Source organism: Polyodon spathula, unplaced genomic scaffold (genome assembly GCF_017654505.1).
Source record: "Polyodon spathula isolate WHYD16114869_AA unplaced genomic scaffold, ASM1765450v1 scaffolds_1601, whole genome shotgun sequence".
Taxonomy (NCBI): Eukaryota; Metazoa; Chordata; class Actinopteri; order Acipenseriformes; family Polyodontidae; genus Polyodon; species Polyodon spathula.
Genome location: NW_024473078.1, coordinates 97,071 through 121,651, shown reverse-complemented (window position 1 = coordinate 121,651; position 24,581 = coordinate 97,071). Strand labels below are relative to the sequence as shown.

Genomic DNA, 24,581 nt, shown 5'->3' with positions numbered 1-24,581 from the left:
TGGAGCTGAAGGAGGCTGTACACAAGAGAAGTCCTCGGAGTTTCAATGAACTGGTACAATTTTGCGTTGAATGGTCAAGAAATCACTAGAATCATGCCAAAAGCTCATTACAAATATCCCAATAGTTTAAAAGAGGTTATTATTGCTAAAAGTGCCTCAGCTAGCTATTAATTTCATTTTTCTCGTCAGGGTATGAATACTTTTGAATTAGCATTTTTGGAGTTTTGCAAAAACACATTGCTGAAATAAATAGTTGTGGACGTCTATTGTAACTTTTTTTTTTTTCCTCATCCAGGAAAAGCAAAACTTTTGATACAAAATATTTTTTTCTATAATTATTTGTTTTCTACAAATTATACGTTTCCCTTGGGGTGCGTAAACTTTTGACTACACATGTATATTAATTGGTGCCCAGGAAAAATTATACACGATGGACTTTGAGTTAAATGATTCATTGTTAGTTTTTTTTTTTTTTTTCCCCAGTACAGTATTGCCTGCTTCGGGCTACAGTTTTTTTTTTTTTTTTCCAAACGATTACACCCGAAGACGACACGACTGATCGTCACCAACAAGCTCTCCTATGCAGCTGTAAATAAACTACATTTCCCAGCACCACCCTGGGGCGTTTAACTGCGAATGATCGGCCTCCGCGCAATGCGCTCTTGGGACTTGTAGTCTTTTTAACTCGCAAACCCCTCGTCTCACAACGAAGCTCCCCACAAAATGAACTACAAACCCCATGACGCCCTGCGCTGCGTTTCCAGGGCGCTCCCCCGTCCCTCCCCGCTGCCCTCTCCGTCAGATCGCTCTCTCAAGTTAAAGATGTCTGCAGCAGGCGAGGGCGGTAACGGACCCGGTCCCGGTTCGGGACCCTCTAACCCCCGGAAGTTTAGCGAGAAGATCGCCCTGCACAACCAGCGACAGGCGGAGGAGACCGCCGCCTTCCAGGAGGTGATGATGGGCATCACCTCGACCCGGGTAGGAAGACGGGAGTGCGGATGGGTGGGAGGAGGAGGCGGAGGAGGAGGGAGAGACAGTGCGAGAAGACAGGCCTGTGCTTGGGGTCTGATGAGCTCCGAGCCGGGGCGCTGCCTGGTTTCCGTGGCTCGGTTGAAACTCAGCCGCATGTGCTGTGAATAGTTCGTGAATTAAAGTATTTGGCGCTTGTTGACTTACTCGGCGAGGGCATCTTGCTGCGATGGTGACAGAATAGATCGAGTAAGAGCCCGAGTGAAGATCCCCGCCGCTGGGTTCACTGTCCAGCTTTATTCTGAGTAACCAGCCTGTTGCTTGTCTGCCTGCCTGCCTGTGTGTCTGTTACCTTATTTGAGGTTTGCAGCAGTTCAGTTTAACATGGCTATTTTTACACGCAGGAGGGGTTGTTTATTATTTTATTATTTTATTATTTGGCCAGCCCTAAAAAACAAACATCTCAGTCCCAGATTACACCGATTAGAGAGAGTTATAATTTTCGTGTTGTGCAGTCGCGGTGTCATTCTGCCGTGTTGATGAATTACAAACATCCGAGAGATACAAAATATTAAACATTTAAAAAAAAAAAAAACTGCGTTAGTCTTGAATGGAGTTCTGTTTTTGTAGCATTTGTTACCCAGACATCACTCGGATTTGAATTCTTTACAGCGTGTCGGCGAGTTGCCAGATTTTAGTAGCCATCATTAGAAAAAGACAAAATGCAAGCGCCGAGTTCCGGGGAGCGCTTATTTATATATATATATATGAGAATACCACCGATGACTTCACTAAATGTACTCTCCAGGAAAAGTTTTAAAGGCGAGTGCACACTTGATAGTTTCGCAGTGTGTTTAATTAAGCCATATGTGCGAGACAGTTACTATAGTCCATACAGAGGTGCTAGCGTCTTCCTCAAAGCAATCTGGAGAAAGTAGTATACACGAACCCCATATAAACTTTGACTCAATTAACAAGAACACCATTGGTCATTTGCACATAATTGGAAAGACTTCCCGTATGGTTTATTGGTGATCTAATTGTCTACAAAAACCCAGTGTATACAGGTTTCAACAGGGCAAATATATTGACATGACTCAATAATAATCACTAAATACTTACAAATTAAACTTACATTAAATATTAATTTTAAATCAAAAAAAGGAAAAAACAATACAGAGAAAGCAATACCGTAAAATTCAAAAAGCAGCTAATAATCCTGTTATAAAGGATGTAATTACTGTGATTACTTCAATGATATTATATATATACCAATAACAACTAGAGAAAGCTACAGAAACAAGACTAAGTCCTTCATTAAGTCCCCTTGCTTCAACAGTATCCAGTGTGTAAGTCCAATAGCACTCGCAACATTGTCATTTATTAATCAAGACCCCGTCTCTACTTGAGAGACTAATCTTCTCTATACCATAGAATATTAAGGAAGATGGCGTGCCATGATTTGCTGTAATATAATATCGGGCAATAGCATAATCCATATTTATATTATGCGTAGCTGCTTTGTGCTCGGCTATTCGTAAGGGCTCTTTCCGTTTGGCCTGTAGACACAAGACCACAGGGCATTTAAGCACGTAAACGACATGTATCGTATTGCAGCTGATAAAATCTCTTTTATATTTAGTGCCCTTGTGGGGCTGGTGAAGATCTCTTGTATCCGTTGTATTAGCGCAGTGTGTGCAGCGGCCACAGTGAAAATTACCTTCGGGTTTACAGAGTAAGCCAGTCGTTTGCAAGAGATTGTGGCGAGTGTAGGGTATGTACCACCCTGTCTCTGTAGCGTGCGCGTCTGAAAGTAATCCTAGGAGGCGAGCAAGTGAAAATATTAAGTTGTTTGTCACTTTCCAAAATGTGCCAGTGTTTTAAAAGGATGTTTTTGATTGCACTGGCTTGTTGATTATACTTGGTGGAGAAACAGAGGCAATGGTTGTCCACAGTTTTAGTTTCTTTGAATTAAAGTTCATCTATCAGTGTGTTTAGCTCTTAAATATACTCTTTCGATATCGTATAGTCTATAGCCCCTCTGTGTGTGAACTTCTCCCTCATCCTAATGGGTTTCGTTTCACACTCCCCTACTGTACTGCAGTTATCCATGACGGCCTCGTCCTGCCCATGGATCGAATCAGAGCCTGGATAACATGCCGGGGAAGGGAAACCCACTCTTACTCAAGTGCCTGGAAATGTTTTTTTTTTTTTTTTCTCCTGAAGCTACCAAGGCATAGCTACCCCTTGCATTCAATTGTGGTGCACAAGGTTTTCCTTAACTGCAATGATATTAAAATAATCACGTTGGGGGAGGGAGAGGAATGGCACGACACTGTGTGTGGGCGCTACAGTCATCGGTATTTATTCGAATGATTTCATTTTGCGTGCCCAATAAATCGATTGCTATTTGGAGGCTTAACTCGCAGCTGAGGTTTGAGAAGCTGTTGTACATGAAACAGCTTTTAAGAAAAATGCTGGATGGATTGAGGCTGTCTTAAATTTGGTACCTGTTGGGTTTCACTGGGGTTCCGAAGGACCATCTGTCACATCTCCACAGCACTTTGCTTTTGGGTTAGATTGGATAATTGAGTCCAAATATATTCCTCTGTGCTGTTTTCTAGAACTTCGGTTTAAAAAGGTATACTACCTCTAACCATTAGAGCCACACTGCTTCCCTCTCTCCCAGTCCCTCCTCGGCTCCACTAGAGCCACACTGCTTCCCTCTCTCCCAGTCCCTCCTCGGCTCCACTAGAGCCACGCTGCTTCCCTCCCTCCCAGTCCCTCCTCAGCTCCACTAGAGCCACAATGCCTCCCTACCTCCCAGTCCCTCCTCAGCTCTAACCACTAGTCACACTGCTTCCCTCCCTCCCAGTATCTCTTCGGCTCTAACCACTAAAGCCACACTGTTTGTTGTTCTTGTGCATACTGGCATACTGGTTCTGATCATATGGCCTCATATTATTGCAATAGATTACCAGCAGTGTGTATTGGTTAAGTTTTCTTGTGATAACTGGAAGCCATAATATACAGTACGTGTTTCCACTGTCAGGGGTACTGTTATAGCAATGCCATTCTCATCCCATTGCAGCTGCCTTTGTGCTTCCAGTCACTGCAGTCCAGAACCACATTGCACTTCCTCTGCAGTATCACTCCTGCATTGCCATAGATGATTGAGCAGCTGTACCACGAGCGCTTGCTAGTTTGACGTTTTTACAAAGAAATCTGTCTGGCTCGTAGCGACAGTGTCCTCTAGTCAGCTTAGACCTTTTAATTTAAAAAAGCACATTAATAAAATACTGTCACTAAGCTTGTTTGTTTAATAGTTTTTCTTTATTAGCTCAAAGCGGTTATTTGCCCCTCGGGGCAGTCCGGGGCATGTTTGCATGAGTTCCAAGGCTGATGAAGTTAAACAGCCCCCCCCACCCCCTCTTTAAACAACCTCCCTGCTTTGGTAGAGCTGCACAGCTGTCAGGCACAGTCTGTAATATCTGCAGGGCTGGCTCGAAGGACACATTGTGAAAGTGCTTCAGAGTGTGTTCATTGTACTGCACGTCTCAGGGTGGTATAAAAAGCCACTTTGTGACTTGGTGCGAGCCCCTCAGGTACATAGTGCTAGAGTTTCCAGTGAGTCTTCACTAGGAGCTATTGATTGCCACCACATGTCCCTATATGAAAAATGCACACATTATGGTAAAGGCGAATTGGATTTCTTAATGGTCCTTTATTTGCAGCTTGCAGGTACTCAAATGCTACCCAGCTGAAGTTATATGAAGGAATTAACATTGAAAACACACCGGTCGAAGCAGCGATCATTACTCGAGCCGCTGTTTCTCGCTTCTGGGATTCTTTTAAACAAAGCAAATGGTATGTTTTCAAGAGTCATTGTCTTAAAAGAAGAAAAAAAAAATCGGAATTGAAACTCCCAGAAGCAAGTCTCGTGTGTCGGCTGTGTTCCTTCAAAGAGAAGAGCAGCAGGAAAATAGTGCAAGAGACAGCCCTGTATCCCCTATGAGAAGTAATATTAATACCAGGTTTCATCACAACTGAATGAGCGGGTTTCTGTAGGAGAGGTATGAAGGTTTCCACTGTCTCCCTGTTGCTGCAGGCTTCAGTACTGCAATACAGTGCTCTCCTGTCTGCATGGGCTGTGGATGCACAGTTCATATCAAACTGTTATATTACTCTTACATGAATCTATCCCTGTTTTCAATACATGGATGCAGCAGGATAGCTTCAGAAAGGAGACTCAGTCAAGAAAGCTGCAGTTTAGCGCTGTCACGCAGGCACAGAGCAAACAAAACAGGCACAAGGGCCAAAATAAACGCTTTAAACAAAACAATATGCTCTTGTAGGCTGGGCATTCGCCTTCACTACAGATGTCAAATAAAACACAGATCAGAAACCGTCACTGAACTCCCTTCACCAAACAAAAGCCTATGCAGGTTGGCACCTACCCGGGCAGGAGCCGGTGTCATGCGGGTCGGCTACATGATTTCACACTGCTTTTGATAAAGCAGGGTTGACCTGGGTGACAGATACAAGCGCACAGCGCGCGTATCAATGCCCCGGAAGCAGCTTGTTACTGACGCTTCCATCCAAGCTTCTCTGGATTGAATCATCGGCCCAGATTTTGATTAGAAAATGTTTCTTCATCCCTGCTGCAAACTGACTCATGCTGTGTCTCAATTAGCAAAACTGTGGCTAAGCAGAATAAACAGAAATGTTCCTTGCGGCAGTGAAGCCTTCACGCAGGGGTGGCTGTTTGTCATTGCGCCAGCTTACAAGCGGCCATCCTGCATTTCGTCTCATTCAGCCCGGGTCAAAGCGCGTCGGCCCACATCCTGAGGTACATGGTTTCACACTACATGAGATTGTGACCCGGGTAGCCAGAACCCAGATACAGACCCTTGTAGGAGTGTGAAAGGGGCTAACGGATTTTGCTCCCCTTTTGTTCATAGCCACACCTGTGATTGTTGACAGAATTAACCCTGTCCCTTCCAGCCTTACTCCCAAAACACACCCTTTACACAAGCAGGGCTTCTGCCCCGCCACAGTGGATCTTTAAGAATTGAAGGTGGTTTTGTGGCATTGCATTGTAGAAGAGGTGGACTGGTCTGGAAGACAGTTGAATCGGAGCCTTTGTATTTGATTTGATAGTTTTCTCCGTTTTGTCTTCAGTTACAAGCCCAGAAAGTGCGGCTCGCCCGGTGTCAAGGCACCTACTATGGGGGTTCCCTTCCTAACGTCAACCAGATCGGGAACAGCACCAGCGAATTCCAGGTAAGCAACACTTGCAGCCCCCGGTAATCTCTCCGGGGGCCTGTTTTTCAAAACTTTGGGAATCGGATTTCCGTGTTTTTGATCTGGATTATATTGTGCAATTGGGTTTTTCAAAACATCAAAATGCGATCCTCTTTTGGTAATCCGATCGAACCATGGGGTGGAAGCTGCTGTGGCGTGTCTGACTGGTTCCTCTCTCCGTTGTGCAAGCAGGGCCCGTTCCACTTAAACCTGGATTCGGCTCGCGGCGCGCGGCACCATGGCCTGCTGGAGAGAGTGCCCCGGGAGCGGCGTCTCGTGTCTCCCCTGCGGCACTACCGCCGGCAAGTATCCTTCCTGCAGGAGCACGGGCGCGACGGATTGGCTTAGATTGAATGAAATTTGCCTGGGAATATTATATGGATCGAGCTCTCTACAGAAATCGGGCGCTGACAGTCAAGCGAGGGTCACAGCTGCTAATTTACCATTCTGAGTGAAACATGTGCAGAAGCGGCCGCGTGGGTTTGTGTGGATCGCTGTTGTCCGCAGAGTGAGAGAAGCAGAGCTCGTCACGAACCCAAGCAGCTGTTTTCACTCATTTTGTGTGGCATGCAACGTCAACCCAGTCAACAGCAATGACCTTCACCTGCTTGTCAGCACCTCTTAATGTGGAGAGCGTAATCACATCATGGTTTTGTGCAGCACTATACTGAAACCACATTGAATTTTGTACAGGTCATGGAATTTAAAGTTGAAGAAACATGTTTTGGGGTAAAACTAAGTACAGTTGTCCCACAGTCATTCTCCATTGCATTAAATCAGAGATCTGGGAAAGAAATTTAAAAGATCAAAACTGATATTTTGTGGGATGCTGCCGACACCTTGCAAAGGACCATACGGACAGCTGGAAATAAATAATCTAACTGCATTGCTGAAATCGTGGTGCACACAGGAAGGCTTCACCTTCCTTGATCATTGGATCACATTCTACAACAAGGGCTATCTATATAGGCGGGACGGACTGCACTTAAATAGAGAACCAATCTATGGGAGATACTGAAATTGAAGAGGGAATCTATGAAAAAGACCTAGGGGTTATGTTGACTCGGAAATATCTTCATCTAGGCAATGTGGGGAAGCTATAAAAAGTCTAAAAAGATGCTCGGATAGATAGTGAAAAGTGTTGAATTTAAATCAAGGGAAGTAATGTTAAAACTTTACATTTCATTAGTAAGACCTCATCTAGAATACTACGTTCAGTTCTGGTCACCTCGCTACAAAAAGGATATTACTGCTCTAGAAAGAGTGCAAAGAAGAGCGACTAGAATTTAAAAGGCATGTCATATGCAGACAGGCTAAAATAATTGTTCAATCCAGGGCATTCAGAACAGAAAATAGGAGGCACTTTTTTTACACAGAGAATCGTGAGAGTCTGGAACCAACTCCCCAGTAATGTTGTTGAAGCCGACACCCTGGGATCCTTCAAGAAGCTGCTTGATGAGATTCTGGAATCAATAAGCTACTAACCTCCCCTCACGTTTGTAAACTTTCTTGTATTTTAAATCTGAGGGCAGTAAATGGTAAAATAAATATCCCATCCCCGCCATTCTGTTTCAAGGCTGGTGACACCAGAGTTTTCATCACCAGTGTGTGCATATGCATTTTGTTTTTATTTGTGTGAGAATTCCCTTTCTGACAGTAGGCTTGTGCTAATGATCAGCTGTTGTTCCAGTCCCTGCATTGCCCTTAACTGCAGTGATTCAGATTGACAGCTCCCCCTACAGCTCGGCGTATTTATCACCGCCTCCTGATACCACCTGGAGAAGGTAAGAGAGGATACCCTCTTTGTAATGCAGGGCAACTGTTCAGAGGAACATAGCCTTCTTTTGCTTTCTTCTGCTGTTCTGTTGTCTGTCTGGCTGCTGTAGCAGTGGCTCTTTGACCTCTGCTGGTCATATTCTCCTGGTTCCTTAAATAAACAGCTTTCCCGTCTTGGTTCTCAAACATGCCTTCTGTCAGCTGGAGCACCAGAGTGTAACAGTTAACCAGTTCCTCTGCAACGCTCTGCAACGAGTGGATGTAAGAAAGACATCGGGTAGAAATGTCACTAAGAACAAATGTGCTGTTTTATTTTTCATAGACTGGACAGGATGTTGCAGGTGGACAGATTAAAGGTTACACGCGTTTGGTTAAACAGAGTCTGGCTTGGCAGCTGGTGACGCCTTGCTCTGAATGCCAGCCTTCATGACGTTTGTTTCTCAAAGTTGGACCTGTTATCACAGGACACAAGTTTGAAATTTGCAGAAATTGGATATGTGCACAAGATGGGTTTGGCTAAGCGCCGTGGGGGGTGCAACTTCAAAGCAGCGTGTTGGTCTTCAGCTCTCTGCTGTGGGGACAGAGTTTATAGTTGCATCAGTTCCCACTCGAGGACTGAGCAGTGGAAGATGAACGGTCTGATCAGGATGTCTCCTCTTGCATTTTCTTCTTCTCCTCGTTTCCTGCTCCTCTCTTTCTTTTCTCTGGGACGGGAGAGCTTTTTCCTCTTGCCCCCCGTCTCTCAATTCTTCCTCGTTTTTGAATTTTGCGATCAGCCTGCCTGATTTTAGAAGCATGTTGTAAAAGTGATTAAGAAATGGTTACCTGAAATGTGGCCTGAACACACGTGTGTTTTCATCTCATTGGTGTTGAATAAAGCAGAGGGCTTGCAAGTAGACTCAGGGTGCAGCAGTCAGAATGGGACACCCCATCCTGTAAAATCCAGCTTCCTTCATACAACTGGGCAAAAATTAAAGTAGATTGCCAGCACCATATAGTGCACAGCTGTGTATTCTTGTGAAAGTTTCCCACAGTAAAAGCATAGTGCAGTGTTATAAAAGCACAGGTAAGCATTGTAAATCCCAGAGAGGTCTGGTAAAGCATAGGGAAGCATTGTGAAGCACAGAGAGGTCTGGTAAAGCATAGGGAAGCATTGTGAAGCACAGAGAGGTCTGGTAAAGCATAGGGAAGCATTGTAAAGCACAGAGAGGTATGGTAAAGCATAGGGAAGCATTGTAAAGCACAGAGAGGTCTGGTAAAGCATAGGGAAGCATTGTAAAGCACAGAGAGGTCTGGTAAAGCATAGGGAAGCATTGTAAAGCACAGAGAGGTCTGGTAAAGCATAGGGAAGCATTGTGAAGCACAGAGAGGTTTGGTAAAGCATAGGGAAGCATTGTAAAGCACAGAGAGGTATGGTAAAGCACAGGCAAGCCAGTTAAAGCACAGAGAGGCATGGTGAAGCAGAGAGAAACCTTATAGAGCGCAGAGAGGTGTAGGTAAGCGTTATAAAGCACAGAGAGGTATAGATAAGCATTGTAAAGCACAGAAGCATGAAAATGGAATCTAATGCTGCACCACACCTGCTGTGTGTCCTGTGAAATCAATTGATTTATTTATCAGTCACCAATCAGATGAAAACTGAAGACAGCAAAACATACTTTGAGTACGCTGCCCAGGCAGAATCTCTTTTCAGGAGTCGATTTCTTAATTGCCTTTCCACGGATCCAGTCCCTTAATGCCCTGTTTCTGTTCATCACAAAGGAATTTGCAATGGCCCAGCAACTTTCCAATGGACAAAGGACAATTGTTCAGACTGCCTTCCTCCGCTCTCAACAGGTGAAGCAGTTTTATTTGTGCTTAAAGGATAATTCCCCCTCGGTGAGAGAAATGGGGAACTTTGCAGAACACTGTTCACAAGAAACACATGCCCTGATCCGACTCCCGCGTGGTCTGTATCGCAGAACTATGTGTTTTTTAAAATATTTGTATTTATGAATTATGGGTCACGATTTCTCCACTTGTTCGCAAGGAGAGAGATCATTTCTCTTATGAGCACTGTAGTGTATCCAGATCAGTCCTGGTGCTCTGACAGAAATGAGTTGTGTGAAGAGAGAGCCAGCATTGCTGCAGGAGAGAGTGTGGTCTGCACACAGTGCCGTGCTTAGAGACATGTCTGCTGGGGAACGCTTCTGATTAAACAGTTGATTCATTTTAAAAGAATGTTCTTTCCCCAAATCTACTCCTCCTACTTTCTAGACTGTTCTAGAGACAGCCAGCTAGAACACTCCTGGGTATATCGGTCTGTATTTTTAATCCATGAATCCAGAATTTGAGTACTAATCCAAATCCGTTCAGATTAGTGATTTGTACTGATCGTAGTCTGTGCCATACTAAACATGCCTTAGCCTGAGTTTTTATGATTTTCTATTTCATCAGACAAACAATAACCAGCCTTGCTGTACATGTTTATGTAACTTGGTGCCGTGAAAAAGTATTTGCCCCCTGTCTGATTTTCTGCATTTTTCACATTGTATTTGGTCAGATCTTTTTGTGTGTTGTAGTAGTATATAGAGGGAGTCTGAGAGAAAAAATGACACCAAAGTTTGGTGCTTCTTTCATTTGTTTGGTGTGCAAGGTAATCAAACATGCAATCTTCAGGTGTGAAAAAGTTATTGCCCCCCCTAGTTAACTCAACCCAATTAAATGATGATTAGGGTCAGCTGTTTGAATACTTTAGTTAACAATCAGGCCTGATTTGGACCACCCCTGCCTAATATAAATCTGACTAAGTTTGGCCCTTACCATCAGAGTGAAGTTGTCAGCACACAGGTTCTAGAGGCACATCATGCCACGATCAAAAGAAATTATTGAAGACCTCTGGGGAAAAAAAAGTTGTTGATGCCTGTCAGCCTGGAAAGGGTTACGAAGCCATTTCTGAGGCTCTGGGGCTCCACCAGACCACAGTCAGAACCATACTGTCCAAATGGAGAAAGTTTGGGACAGTAGTGAATCTTCCCAGGAGTGGCCGTCCTGCCAAAATCTCTCCAAGAGCAAGGTGTAAAATCGTCCAGGAAGTCACAAAGAACCCTAGAACAACATCCAGGGATCTGCAGGCCTATCTCACCTCGGCTAAGATCAGTGTTCGTGACTCCACCATCAGAAAGACACTGAGCAAAAATGGGATTCATGGCAGAGTAGCAAGACAGAAACCACTGCTCACTAAGAAGAACATGAATGCTCGTCTCAAGTTTGCCAAAAAAGCACCTGGATGATCCTCAAGAGTTCTGGAACAGTGTCCTAAGGCCAGATGAGTCAAAGTTGGAACTTTTTGGCCAATAGGGCCCCGTTATGTCTGATGAAAACCAAACACTGCCTTCCACAATAAGAACCTCATACCAGCGGTCAAGCATGGTGGTGGTAGTGCCATGATTTGGGGATGCTTTGCTTTATCAGGACCTGGATGACTTGCCTTCATTGAAGGAACCATGAATTCTGCTCTGTGTCAGAGAATTCTACAGGAGAATGTCAGGCCATCCGTCCGCGAGCTGAAGCTGAAGCGTAGCTGGGTCAGGCAGCAAGACAAGGATCCGAAGCACACAAGCAAGTCTACATCAGAATGGTTGAAGAACAAGTTTTGGAATGGCCTAGTCAAAGTCCAGACCTGAACACCATTGAGATGTTGTGGCAGGACCTGAAATGAGCAGTTTATGCTCAAAAACCCATAAATGTCACAGAGTTGAAGCTGTTCTGCATGAAGGAGTGGGCCAGAATTCCTCCACGACGCTGTGAGAGACTGATCAATAACTACAGGAAGCGTTTGGTTGCAGTTATTGCTGCTAAAGGTGGCGTAACCAGTTAGAGTCTAAGGGGGCGATTAATTTTTCACACGGGGGCATTGGGTGTTGCATAACTTTAATAAATAAATGAAATAAGTATCAAAATATTGTGTTATTTGTTCACTCAGGGTCCCTTTTATCTAATATTAGATTTTGGTTGAAGATCTGATAACATTCAGTGTCAAAAATATGCAAAAATGCAGAAAATCAGACAGGGGGCAAATACTTTTTCACGGCACTGTAATTTAGCTCTTAGGCATTTTAAGGTTATTTTTGGAATGATGACTAAGCTTTTTACTTTAGGAAATCCTGAGAGTAAAGGGTCTTGACTGTCGCTCTGAGCAGCTCAGTGTCTGATTCTGCAGCTGCTGACCGCGCCCATTTCGTTTTGACAGAGTGGTTAGGAGAATAGGTCAGTTGCTATTAGCGTGTGCCTAATTGTACATTCCAAATGTTATCCTCTGTTGAAATAAGACCCCATTCGTTTTAGTGGACTTTGTTAATGGTTATTGTAATGCGCTGGCAAATGAATCCTTCTGTATTAACCACGTGTGAAATGCGGAATCATTCACTTTGACTACATGAATTTCCACGTTTACTGAAAACCTGTTCTTGATGCTCTTCCCCTTACCTTTTTATGGTGTTTCTTGTTATTTGGAGTCATTCTTATTGCAATTGCTCATTCTGTTATATATAAAGGTGCTTTAACTACTTTAAGGAGCTCTTCTTCTATTCCAGTTTCCTGCCATAGACCTGTGTAGCGCAGGCTCGATCAGCCCAAGTATCTTTATATTAGTAAGTGCCAGCTAGTGGACAGCAGTGTATAGCCAGCAAAACAGATCTTGAGGTGCTGGTGGATCAGTAGGGCGCTGGCTCTTACTTTAATGAAGCAGCATGTGGGCTGAAGGGCTGCTCCTGAACTCAGGTGAAAGCACCTTTTAAACAGACAGATTATGAAACTAATTGCACTAAGAATGATTACAAACATCATGCAAAGTTTGAGGTGGCTTGCTGCTTTTGCAACGGGAATTCACTGAAAGTGTTTGCGGCTTTCCTCTTCAGAACAAACTCTGACTCTGCACTGCACACCAGCGTCATGAACCCCACCGTCCAGGACTCTTTCAACTGCGGCCCAGGGCTGGCACCCCAAAACAGGAGGAGCGGTGAGTCTGGCTGCCCGAACACTGCAGAGAGACTGAGACTCCGAGGGCTGATCTGGGGTCACATGAAAGTAACGGAGATTTACTGTTGTAAACTGCAGCATCCTGTATCCCAACCAGTCACAAGAATCCTCTAGCTTGTAGCACGTCCTGGACAAAGCATTTGAAACGTTTAAAGCACAACAGGTTCTGTATAAACAATATATATATTTATATACCAGTGTTGCGCTCATTCTAAATAGCCCTATACAAGCAAAGACATTCAACCCAAGGAAAGACTGGAACCTGCCCTGGATCAGAGTCTCTATAAACTGGCCCCAGATCAGCTCAGGGGAGCAGCCAGTCCTCTGAACATGACAATATAGCAGGAGCATGAATTATTCACATAGCCATACTTTCCTACAGAGACCCAAAGCTAAAACAATGTCCGTCCTTTCACACTGTGTATCTCGCAGATAGTCCTTTGTGTTCGGAGTGGAACTGGTGATCCAGTTTATCCAGTAGCTATTATATTTCTCCCCTGATCCAGGGTGTCCAGTATCCATTATATTTCTCGGTGCTAGAGCTTGGGTCCTACAGGTGGGGATTGTTAAAAGCTTGGATCTTTTTTTTTTTTTTTCTCCAGAGTTGGCAGATGCTGAAAGTGGCAGAAGTATGTGGTTTTTATTACTTTCTTTCTGATTTCTATTCACTTTGACTGGGGTGACCCTTCAGAAACATTCTCATGGGGAGCTAGTCAGTGTTTATGATGTGGTTTGCTTTCTCATTAGACTTTTAGCTAAGAAGTTCAACTAACATGATGTTGTTCACCCATCTGGTTGCACGGTCGAGAATCTCTCTGTTTAGCCTTTCACAGTGCCCTTTGAAGCTCGGTCCTTGTAAGTGTGTGTCTCTCTGTCTGTGTGCAGTGTACCCCTACCCAGTGCCCCCCATAGAGGAGAACGTGCTGGATGAGAGGAAGCAGCTACTGAAGCCCTGGAACACGAAGAAGGTAAGGAGAGTGGGAGAGCAAAATATAGGATTAGTTTACCACCAGTCATTGAAGAAGGTAATTGGTGTGGGGTTGCCAGAGAGCAATATGTACATTGGTGCCTGTTGTGTGTGTGCGCGCGCTGGGTGACGTTTATTAACTATCTTGTCTCTGCTTCAGTTTCCAATCCTGTCTTCTCGACCGAAATCCTGTGAAGTACCTGGCATCAAGTAAGTGTCACCCGTAACGATTCAAACGCTAAATTAAGAAACCCTAAAAATAAACGTCATGTGTTTTTATGACAAACGTTTTGTCTAGTTCTGCAATTGCCTCGGAAGTTCCAAGTTGCCTGCCGTAGATATATGTAACACAGGCTAGATCAGCCAGAGTGTCTTCATAGAAATAAGAGCCAACGGCATCTAGTGATCTGCCGCTTTGCAAACAAGTTTCCTTTTGTTTTGCTGGCAATACACTGGCTGTGCACTAGATGGCGCAGGTGTTTACTACTATAGCTATGGCTGCCGACATTGCAACTGGAACTGAAGAGTAACTCCTGAACCCATGGTCAAAGCAACAGAGTGTATTTTCAAAACCGTAAAAAGCACAATATTTGAGTAATTGCAATAAGCCAACGTCATAAAAAGGTAATAGAAGAAAACTAAGAAAACGGCATGTGATGCGAATATCCAGACGGGCAGTTCCTTGTATACCTGAAGACTGGTCCAGAACGCAGCTGCCACGCTGCTTTCTCACACTCGTCTTTCTCAGCATATTACTGCATTGCTCAGGTCCTTGCATTGGTTACCAGCGATTAATTTTAACATTGCTGTAAACACAAGATTCTTCATGAATTAGGGCAGAAAATGCAGAACTTTTAATTTTTCCAAAAAATCGTCTCAGATCGGCTGGAGCTGTTGTGCTCTTCGCTTGTGGAGCTCTGTTCCAGTTAACATTAAGCAGATTGAAACATTTGATTCTTTTAAGTCTAAATTGGAAACATTACTTTTTTAAAAGTGCTTTTCTATAATCGGTTGTAGCTGGAGAGTGTTGTACATATGAGCTCTCTGTTATGTTTTGAACTCGTGATGGGCACTGTATAATAATAAATGTGTATTGTATTGTAGCCTGCAAATGAAGGCTCTGCTTGCCAGTAATGCAGCCTCTCCTTCTCTTCAGTATCTTCCCGTCTCCGGAGCAGCATTCCAGCAGCGCCCTCGTCCCGTCCGCCCTGAACACGGGGGGCTCTCTGCCAGACCTGACAAACCTGCACTTCCCCTCCCCCCTGCCCACCCCCCTGGACCCTGACGAGCCCCCCTTCCCCAGTCTGAGCGGGGGCAGCAGCACGGGCAACCTGGCCAGCACCCTGACCCAGCTGGGCTTCGGAGTGGAGCCAGCCTTCCACTCGCAGGGTAAGACACCCCCGGGCTGCCCTCATCCATTCAGCAAGATTCCATCTGTTATGAAACAGCAGCTCGGTGCGGCCGTCAAATAACAGGCAGGACTTCATGCCGAGGGTCATGACTGCCGTTGGCCCCATACTTCAATTCCTCCAGCACTGTCCGGTAGAAAGCACTTTGCTACACAGCAAGTTCTAATGGAATGGCCTACCAGATGAAGTAGGACTAGTAAGACTAGATTGTGTTCTTTCAAATTAGTCATCCCCCCCCTGCCAGTAGGGGAGAATGGTGTGCTACCAAGGGCAAGCCTTGCTGGGCCAAAAGGCCTTTTCTCTCGTTCCCAAACTTTTCTAGTTTTATAAGGCGGAACACAAACAGCAGCCTTGTAAATATGGCTCCCAACTGCAAAGAGAGGCCATTGTATTGCAGTTGTCTAATGCTTTCTAAGAGTTCAGCTGGTACACCAGTGTGTAACTGTTAACCTGTCCTCCGGAGGACAGAAGAAATGCCACGTTGGTTCCTTTGTGATATTTCATATCGATATGATGCTGTGATATTACACCCCTGTGCCGAGTGGCTCTGTAAAACCCTATGACATGTGCTCTCAGTTTTAAATATTTTCTATTTGTAAGCCTGTTTTGTAAGCAGCAGTAGACAATGTACGCATGCTAATACAGCTATGACCAAAAGCATCACCTAGAATTTTAAATATTTTATTAACCCTTTACGGTCCTATGTCGGACCTGGTCTGACATTACAATTTTCCCTTTCCAGTCATCAAAAAGATGTCAAGCACAGGTCTCTAGTCGTTTTTTCTCTGGAAAAAGCCTTTCTATGGCCGAGTGAGACCAATAGGAGTGGATCTGAGCAATACAGAGAGCCCCTGCACCACAGCGATAACACAGACACAAAAAGAGGAGATAGCTGCGTCTGCAGCCATTAAATTTGGGATTGGGATGATGTGGGAACAACTTTAACACCATACTGGGTGCAACTAAATGCAGCAAAAATGTTTGAGTTAATAATACCAAATGACCAGGGAGTAGGCATTTCACGTAATGCCGAACTACTCTTTTCACAATGTGCCTGTAATATTTATTTATTTATTTATTTGTTTATTTATTTTTCTGTCTTTCTCTCCAGGGCCATCATCATTACAGGGTTCCTTTAGCAACCCCTCCCTTCAGTCGTCGCTAAGCAACCCCAACATCCAATCCTCTCTCGGCAGCCTAGCCTTCCAGACTTCCTTTAGCAACCCCTCACTGCAGTCGTCCTCCCTCAAGTCCTCCTCCCTCCAGTCATCGCCTAGCAACCAGTCCCTGCAGTCATCACTTAGCAACGCCTCCCTACTCTCCTCCGTCAGTAACTCCTCCCTTGGAAGTCTGTCCATCCAATCGACTGGCAGCAACCCTAGCTACAGCAGTGGGGTTGGCTCCTCCTCCTCTTCCTCCTCCTACTCTCCAATGATGATGCAGAGCCAGCAGCAGCCCCCGGCGGTGTCACTCAGCACATCGCCACGGAGACGGGCTCCGCTGAGCCCCCTGCTCCTCCCACTGGGCGGAGATTTGAGACGGCACCACCCCAAACAGTTCTCTCCTACCATTTCCCCTACGCTGTCCTCCATCACACAGGTAAATGGGGCAGCTTGGGGTTCGTGAAGAAATATATACTGTGCTGCACTGCATCTTTATACTGTACAGCACTGCATCTTTATACACCCCTGCATCTATATACTGTGCAGCACTGCATCTTTATACTGTACAGCACTGCATCTTTGTACAGCACTGCAACTTTAATTCTTGGTCTGATATTAAGAGTGGTTAATTTAGTGAAGTATATGAATAGACTGACAGAGAGGATATACGCTGGTTACCTTTACTGCTTAACCAAAAATATGCAGGCTGAATGTAGACGGCAGCTTTCATGTTGCTGTTTATTTTCTGTATTAAATTCTTCAGAAGGGTTGTTGGGTTGTTCGGGCTCAAGGGGACGGTGAGTTATTTAAACTCGTATTTGAAGGGTATCGTTGGGGCTCTAGGGGACGGTGAGTTATTTAAACTTGTATTTGAAGGGTATTATTAGCCTGGATCATTCCCCACATGGAGGAATGCGAGGGCAGAGTGGGTGGAAGTGGGCATTCTCCCCAGCTTCAGAACCCTTCTCACCGTGCCAGAGCACGAGCTCCACAGCTTGGCACATGGTTTATCTATCATCAACCACGCGTGGAGGGAACTGCAATCCCGGGTACAGGATTATAAGAAGGACTAACGTTTAAACACACATTCATTCATACATCACTTTATTATATGTATGTGTGTCCATATATCTAGGACATCTATCAGACATTTTTATTTGTTTTATTGAAGTTTCTAAGTCTGGGCATATGAGGACATGATTGGCATAAGTGTGTGAGTCGCACTTTCATTGTTTTTATTTTTTTTAGACAACCACTTGCTGTACTGGGGATCTGAGAGCCAGCTAATTCAATACAGTCTAGTGTAGAGAACTCAGTGCTGTACTGGGGATCTGAGAGCAGCTAATTCAATACAGTCTAGTGTAGAGAACTCAGTGCTGTACTGGGGATCTGAGAGCAGCTAATTCAATACAGTCTAGTGTAGAGAACTCAGTGCTGTACTGGGGATCTGAGAGCAGCTAATTCAATACAGTCTAGTGTAGAGAACTCAGTGCTGTACTGGGGATCTGAGAGCAGCTAATTCAATAGTCTAGTGTAGAGAACTCAGTGCTGTACTGGGGATCTGAGAGCAGCTAATTCAATACAGTCTAGTGTAGAGAACTCAGTGCTGTACTGGGGATCTGAGAGCAGCTAATTCAATACAGTCTAGTGTAGAGAACTCAGCGCTGTACTGGGGATCTGAGAGCAGCTAATTCAATACAGTCTAGTGTAGAGAACTCAGCGCTGTACTGGGGATCTGAGAGCAGCTAATTCAATACAGTCTAGTGTAGAGAACTCAGTGCTGTACTGGGGATCTGAGAGCAGCTAATTCAATACAGTCTAGTGCAGAGAACTCAGTGCTGTACTGGGGATCTGAGAGCAGCTAATTCAATACAGTCTAGTGTAGAGAACTCAGTGCTGTACTGGGGATCTGAGAGCAGCTAATTCAATACAGTCTAGTGTAGAGAACTCAGTGCTGTACTGGGGATCTGAGAGCAGCTAATTCAATACAGTCTAGTGTAGAGAACTCAGTGCTGGGGATCTGAGAGCAGCTAATTCAATACAGTCTAGTGTAGAGAACTCAGTGCTGTACTGGGGATCTGAGAGCAGCTAATTCAATACAGTCTAGTGTAGAGAACTCAGTGCTGTACTGGGGATCTGAGAGCAGCTAATTCAATACAGTCTAGTGTAGAGAACTCAGTGCTGTACTGGGGATCTGAGAGCAGCTAATTCAATACAGTCTAGTGTAGAGAACTCAGTGCTGTACTGGGGATCTGAGAGCAGCTAATTCAATACAGTCTAGTGTAGAGAACTCAGTGCTGTACTGGGGATCTGAGAGCAGCTAATTCAATACAGTCTAGTGTAGAGAACTCAGTGCTGTACTGGGGATCTGAGAGCCAGCTAATTCAATACAGTCTAGTGTAGAGAACTCAGTGCTGTACTGGGGATCTGAGAGCAGCTAATTCAATACAGTCTAGTGTAGAGAACTCAGTGCTGTACTGGGGATCTGAGAGCAGCTAATTCAATACAGTCTAGTGTAGAGAACTCAGTGCTGTACTGGGGATCTGAGAGCAGCTAATTCAATACAGTCTAGTGTAGAGAACTCAGTGCTGTACTGGGGATCTGAGAGCAGCTAATTCAATACAGTCTAGTGTAGAGAACTCAGTGCTGTACTGGGGATCTGAGAGCAGCTAATTCAATACAGTCTAGTGTAGAGAACTCAGTGCTGTACTGGGGATCTGAGAGCAGCTAATTCAATACAGTCTAGTGTAGAGAACTCAGTGCTGTACTGGGGATCTGAGAGCAGCTAATTCAATACAGTCTAGTATAGAGAACTCAGTGCTGTACTGGGGATCTGAGAGCCAGCTAATTCAATACAGTCTAGTGTAGAGAACTCAGTGCTGTACTGGGGATCTGAGAGCAGCTAATTCAATACAGTCTAGTGTAGAGAACTCAGTGCTGTACTGGGGATCTGAGAGCAGCTAATTCAATACAGTCTAGTGTAGAGAACTCAGTGCTGTACTGGGGATCTGAGAGCAGCTAATTCAATACAGTCTAGTGTAGAGAACTCAGTGCTGTACTGGGGATCTGAGAGCAGCTAATTCAATACAGTCTAGTGTAGAGAACTCAGTGCTGTACTGGGGATCTGAGAGCAGCTAATTCAATACAGTCTAGTGTAGAGAACTCAGTGCTGTACTGGGGATCTGAGAGCAGCTAATTCAATACAGTCTAGTGTAGAGAACTCAGTGCTGTACTGGGGATCTGAGAGCAGCTAATTCAATACAGTCTAGTGTAGAGAACTCAGTGCTGTACTGGGGATCTGAGAGCTAGCTAATTGAATACAGTGTAATATAGCTCTTTATAGAATCTAGTGTTAAAGGGTTGGTAACATTACTCGTTTCCTTGTAAGATTTCTGCAGGGCTCCTATTTTGCCATTTCTTTTCTGAAACACTGATAACTTGACCTATCTCTACTACTGCAGGGGGTTCCGCTGGATACCAGTAAACTGCCAATGGACCAGAGACTGCCACCGTACTCCTACAGCCAAACACACCAGCAGCCAATGCAGCAGCAGCCTTCCCAGCAATCCTTGCAACAGCAGTTACAACAGCAAAATCAACAGCAACAACAAAGGCAGCAGCTGCAGCAGCAGAATCAGCAGCAGCTGCAACAGCAGCAGAATCAGCAGCAGCAGCAGCAGCAGAATCAGCAGCAGCAGCTGCAACAGCAGAATCAGCAGCAGCAGCTGCAACAGCAGAATCAGCAGCAGCAGCTGCAACAGCAGAATCAGCAGCAGCAGCAGCAGAATCAGCAGCAGCAGCTGCAACAGCAGCAGAATCAGCAGCAGCAGCTGCAACAGCAGAATCAGCAGCAGCAGCTGCAACAGCAGAATCAGCAGCAGCAGCTGCAACAGCAGAATCAGCAGCAGCAGCTGCAACAGCAGAATCAGCAGCAGCAGCTGCAACAGCAGAATCAGCAGCAGCAGCAGAATCAGCAGCAGCTGCAACAGCAGAATCAGCAGCAACAACAAAGGCTGCAACAGCAGAATCAACAGCAACAACAAAGGCAGCAGCTGCAACAGCAGAATCAGCAGCAGAATGCGCAGGAGCCAATGCAACAGCAACAGTTTCAGTATCAGAATCCGCCCCGAACGCCTCAACTCAGTCAGTCCCTCGTCTGTGATTTAAACCTGTACAACGTGAGTCTCGTTCCCTGCATGTGGTTTTTGTTTTAGCTCTTGTGTGCCGTGGTAAAGATTCCAACTTTATCTGTTAAAAATCTATCTCTCTCGTACCTGCCACTTTGAGATATTTCCAGATGAGAGATAATAGGGTTCAACTGTTAAAACACACGTTTGTCCAGAAGTCTTTCTCGATGTCGTCAGTGTAAGTTCAGCGACAAACGTTTTGACCAGAAGTCTTTTTCAATGTCTGGAGAATTTACAGACGGAGCTTTTAATAAGACACCTGATTGTTCCAGCATCTTATTAAAAGTGCTTCCCTTTCAGTAAACAATGCAGAGTGTACTGAAACAACTTACAGAAGTGGTTGAAAAAAGACATGAATAGATACATGTAACCCAGGCTAGATCACTGTGTTAATAGAAGAGCCAGCAGCGCCATCTAGTGAACAGGTATTGCCAGCAATACATAAAGGAATATCTGTTACTGGATGCCCCTGGCTTTTACTTCTAAAAAGACACTTTTGGTTGACCTAGCCTGGGTTACACATGCCTGTGTCAGGAAACTGTAATTCAATATCAAGCTGGTGACGTCATCCTTTTGAGAATGTGAGAATAAAGCAAACCGTTCGGAGCGATTGGCAGCTTCCTCAGTCTCTCGTGTAGGCAACACGACAGAAGGATCTGATCCAAAGTGTCAGATCACTAGATAGCGCTGACTCTCACTTCTGTAAGGGCATGTTCTGTAACGGGTATGTATGGCAGGCAACTAGAGCCTTCGCATAGACTTGTATAGCTAAGTTGCCTGTGTGAGGTGCTGTAAAGTAGTCCAGCTGAACCGATTTATTTTCTTCTTCTTTTCTAGGAGTCGTCTCTGCTGAGCTCTCTCTTAGACGACCCCTATCTGGGGCTGCAGCTGACGGCCAGGCAGACTCAAGCCCTCTCCCAACAGGTACCTCTTCCAGGGCTCTGGCGGTTCAGACCGCTTCTGTCTGCAGTCTGCAAACAGACATTGCGCGCAGTCTGGATCACGTTTTATGTAGAATTGCTTTTTTGCAAGTGAATGCGCAGATTTTTAAAACCTGCTTCTCACGTTGGTCGCTTATTGGGTAGCCTCCACCATGAGCGTGAAGAGGTGGAGTTCTGCCAGCCCTCAATCCTAACTGGGACTGATGGAGACAGAGAGACGGTCCTGATTCTAATGGGTTTGGTCAGTCCTGATTTGAGTCTGTCGCTTTGTTTCTTTCAGATGGAGCAGTTCAACATGGAGAGCCATGCAGGGAGCCTGTCGCTCAGTAATAACAGCAGCGGAGGAGGTGGGTTCCCGGGGGAGCTGCAGGGCCAGGCCTTCTCCCCGCTGGAGTCGGGCAAGCACAGCAACCTGCAGGACCCCCAGCTCCTGAACAAACAGAGGCAGAGCTACACAGGGGGGCGCCATGGCAACGTGCCCAGCATCATCCTCACAGGTACGTGTTGCCTCTCGTGACTCCGGCCCTGTGCAGGGCGCAGCAGTCAGACCCCTGGCCGGCCCTGTGCAGGGCGCAGCAGTCAGACCCCTGGCCGGCCCTGTGCAGGGCGCAGCAGTCAGACCCCTGGCCGGCCCTGTGCAGGGCGCAGCAGTCAGACCCCTGGTGAATGAGCTGCTGCTTTTCAGAAATGTGTAGTTATGCCTGCTGTTTGGAGCGCGATCAGATTCCCTTCTCTGCACGGCTCACATTCTCCTGTATGAAACACAGATTATGGCATTACATTTTATCCTGACTAATTTTTATTAGACCTTTTTATTTATTTATTTATTTTTTGACAATGTTTCAATCATTCAGTCAAGTTCTGCTTCTTGCAGTTACTCAAAGTGTTTATTTATTTTTTTTTGTTAATGTTTTGATCAGTCTGTGTTACTCTGACTAGGAGTTCAGGAGCAGCACTTCAGTGCTATTGGCCTGTCATAGACATGTGTAACACAGGCTAGAACAGCCATACCCCAGCACCTGCTAATGCACAGCCAGTGTATTGGGAGCAAGACAGGAAGATACTTGACACTGACTGTCGCTTCCTTCTCGCGAGACACTTTGGCTGACCTGGCCTGTGCTGTGTCTATGACAGGCAACTGGAACTGAAGAACAGCTCTGAAAGGATGGCTTGCAAAAAAATTCCTATAACATGGTGTAGTACCAGCAGTTTTAAAATGAAAATGTCTATTGATAAAAACATGTTTTTTTCATAAGTGCACATTTGAGTTCTAGGAATGGCTGGGCACTAGCGGAGAACGTTCATAGGACTGTTTTGCTGGCTGCTTTAAATTGCCCTGCGATTGGCAGCGCTGGTTGTGACTGTGTGTCCTTTCTGTGCAGGAGACTCTCCTCCAGGTCTGTCCAAGGAGATCGCCAGCGCTCTGGCCGGGGTGCCTGGCTTTGAATTCGGCCAGTTCAGCCTGGATGATGCCCTCAGGATGGAGCCCCTGGCCCTGGAGGGGCTGGGCATGCTGGGGGAGGCTGACCTGGTGCTGCCAGACCCCTCCGTGGAGGATTCCTTCCGATCGGACCGGCTCAAGTGACAGAACCAGCAGCACTGAACGACCCATTCAGACAGTCAGTCAGAGACCTGCACGCTCACTCCTGGCTTTCAGAACTAACCTCGCTTGTATTTAGCATTTTATTTTTCAGAGCTCACTAAAGCGCTCACCTCATGACAGCCGTTTCTGACCAGCCGGAGATATACAAAGTCAAAGCTGCAGATCTTGAACCTTTGGCAAGCCTCTGAAGGATGCCATGGATCAGCATCAACGGCATGGCTAGGTAACCCCTTCCACCCCCTCCTCCCCACTCTGTGTGAAGAAGAGTCTGCTGCCGTCTTGGGCCATCTGTGTCGTCTGGTCCTGGTTTCTGTGCTGCGCTTAAAGCACCGGTCAGGCTTTACTGTGTTAAAGGTGTCGGGTATTAATTTGCTGTGATTTCTTAGCTTGATTTTCTCAGCCCCGGCTGCATTTGGTCAGCTGCTGGTCAGAAGCCAAGATTAAATAGAAAATGATCAAGCAGCAAAGCCATGTTACACGTGTTTGGTTGTTTTTTCTTGACGTTTTCAATCTCAAAATAGATTCATTTATTAGGGTATTTTGGGGGCCCCTTTTTTAAAGGGGCCGGGACATTGAGTGCTTTTAAATGTTCTTCCCCTGTAACTGCATGAAAATCCCCCAGCAGTAAACCTACAGGCGAGGCTTATCCACACTGTGATGAGGAGTGAGGTCAGTCCAGGCTTAGCAGGGGTCTGACTGCTGTTAGGGCTTTTCTACCTGAACCAGGGGAGTTCTGAACCCCAGGACTGGGTGCAGCAGCAGGGCCAGTATGAGTTGAACCCTGCATTTACTGTAATATATACTATTACAGGTTCACTTGTGTAACTAGAGTTCTCTGTAAAGCTGTGGGCTTTGTTCACATTTGGTTTGTTTGGAACCTAAATTCAGTTTTTGAAAGAAGAACTCGAGTAGCTAGTTTTTCTTCCACATTTCTCTGAACTGATTTAGCTTTCACATTGCAGTGAAACACAGACCCCCCCAAAGCTCTCTGTTCGGTGTGATTAAACCAGCCCATGAATCAAACTGTGCCTGGCCACCTTGTCAGGGCGTGTGTGCCTGTTTCAGGGTTGTAGGAATGCAGCTGGAAATCTACACAGCTGAACCCTTTCTGTACTGCATAAATATTCAAATTGCATAAATATTCAAGCTGTCTGGATGTTCAGTGCAGTGGGTTTGAGGAGCTCAGTGGTTAGATAAAGAAAGCGCTGGGCTGCAGTGTGGAAGGCAGTGGGTTTGAGGAGCT

General features: G+C 45.4%; 1 protein-coding gene across 3 annotated transcripts; it reads left to right on the top strand.

Annotated features, from left to right (window-relative positions):
• The first annotated feature begins 792 nt into the window (after nucleotides 1-792).
• LOC121309965 (CREB-regulated transcription coactivator 2-like) lies at nucleotides 793-24,542 on the top strand. Of its 3 annotated transcripts, XM_041243163.1 has the most exons (15): nucleotides 794-978; nucleotides 6,151-6,252; nucleotides 6,466-6,579; nucleotides 7,996-8,057; nucleotides 9,811-9,885; nucleotides 12,948-13,048; nucleotides 13,671-13,697; nucleotides 13,954-14,036; nucleotides 14,196-14,245; nucleotides 15,192-15,424; nucleotides 16,556-17,043; nucleotides 20,069-20,785; nucleotides 21,632-21,718; nucleotides 22,016-22,232; nucleotides 23,118-24,542. In XM_041243163.1, the coding sequence occupies exons 1-15, from the start codon at nucleotides 823-825 to the stop codon at nucleotides 23,318-23,320; spliced, it is 2,715 nt and encodes a 904-aa protein (XP_041099097.1). In that variant the 5' UTR covers nucleotides 794-822; the 3' UTR covers nucleotides 23,321-24,542. The 3 variants fall into 3 exon arrangements, with proteins under 3 accessions (XP_041099099.1, XP_041099098.1, XP_041099097.1); XM_041243165.1 differs by lacking the exon at nucleotides 9,811-9,885 and having other exon boundaries at nucleotides 793-978; XM_041243164.1 differs by lacking the exon at nucleotides 13,671-13,697 and having other exon boundaries at nucleotides 793-978.
• Nucleotides 24,543-24,581: the final 39 nt, after the last annotated feature.

Bases quoted from the DNA above. Each gene is read 5' to 3' on its own strand.
- LOC121309965 (XM_041243163.1), top strand. From the start codon at position 823: ATGTCTGCAGCAGGCGAGGGCGGTAACGGACCCGGTCCCGGTTCGGGA. The intron at 9,886-12,947 runs GTGAAGCAGTTT...TTTCCTCTTCAG, and splicing joins CCTTCCTCCGCTCTCAACAG to AACAAACTCTGACTCTGCAC. The intron at 15,425-16,555 runs GTAAGACACCCC...CTTTCTCTCCAG, and splicing joins GCCAGCCTTCCACTCGCAGG to GGCCATCATCATTACAGGGT.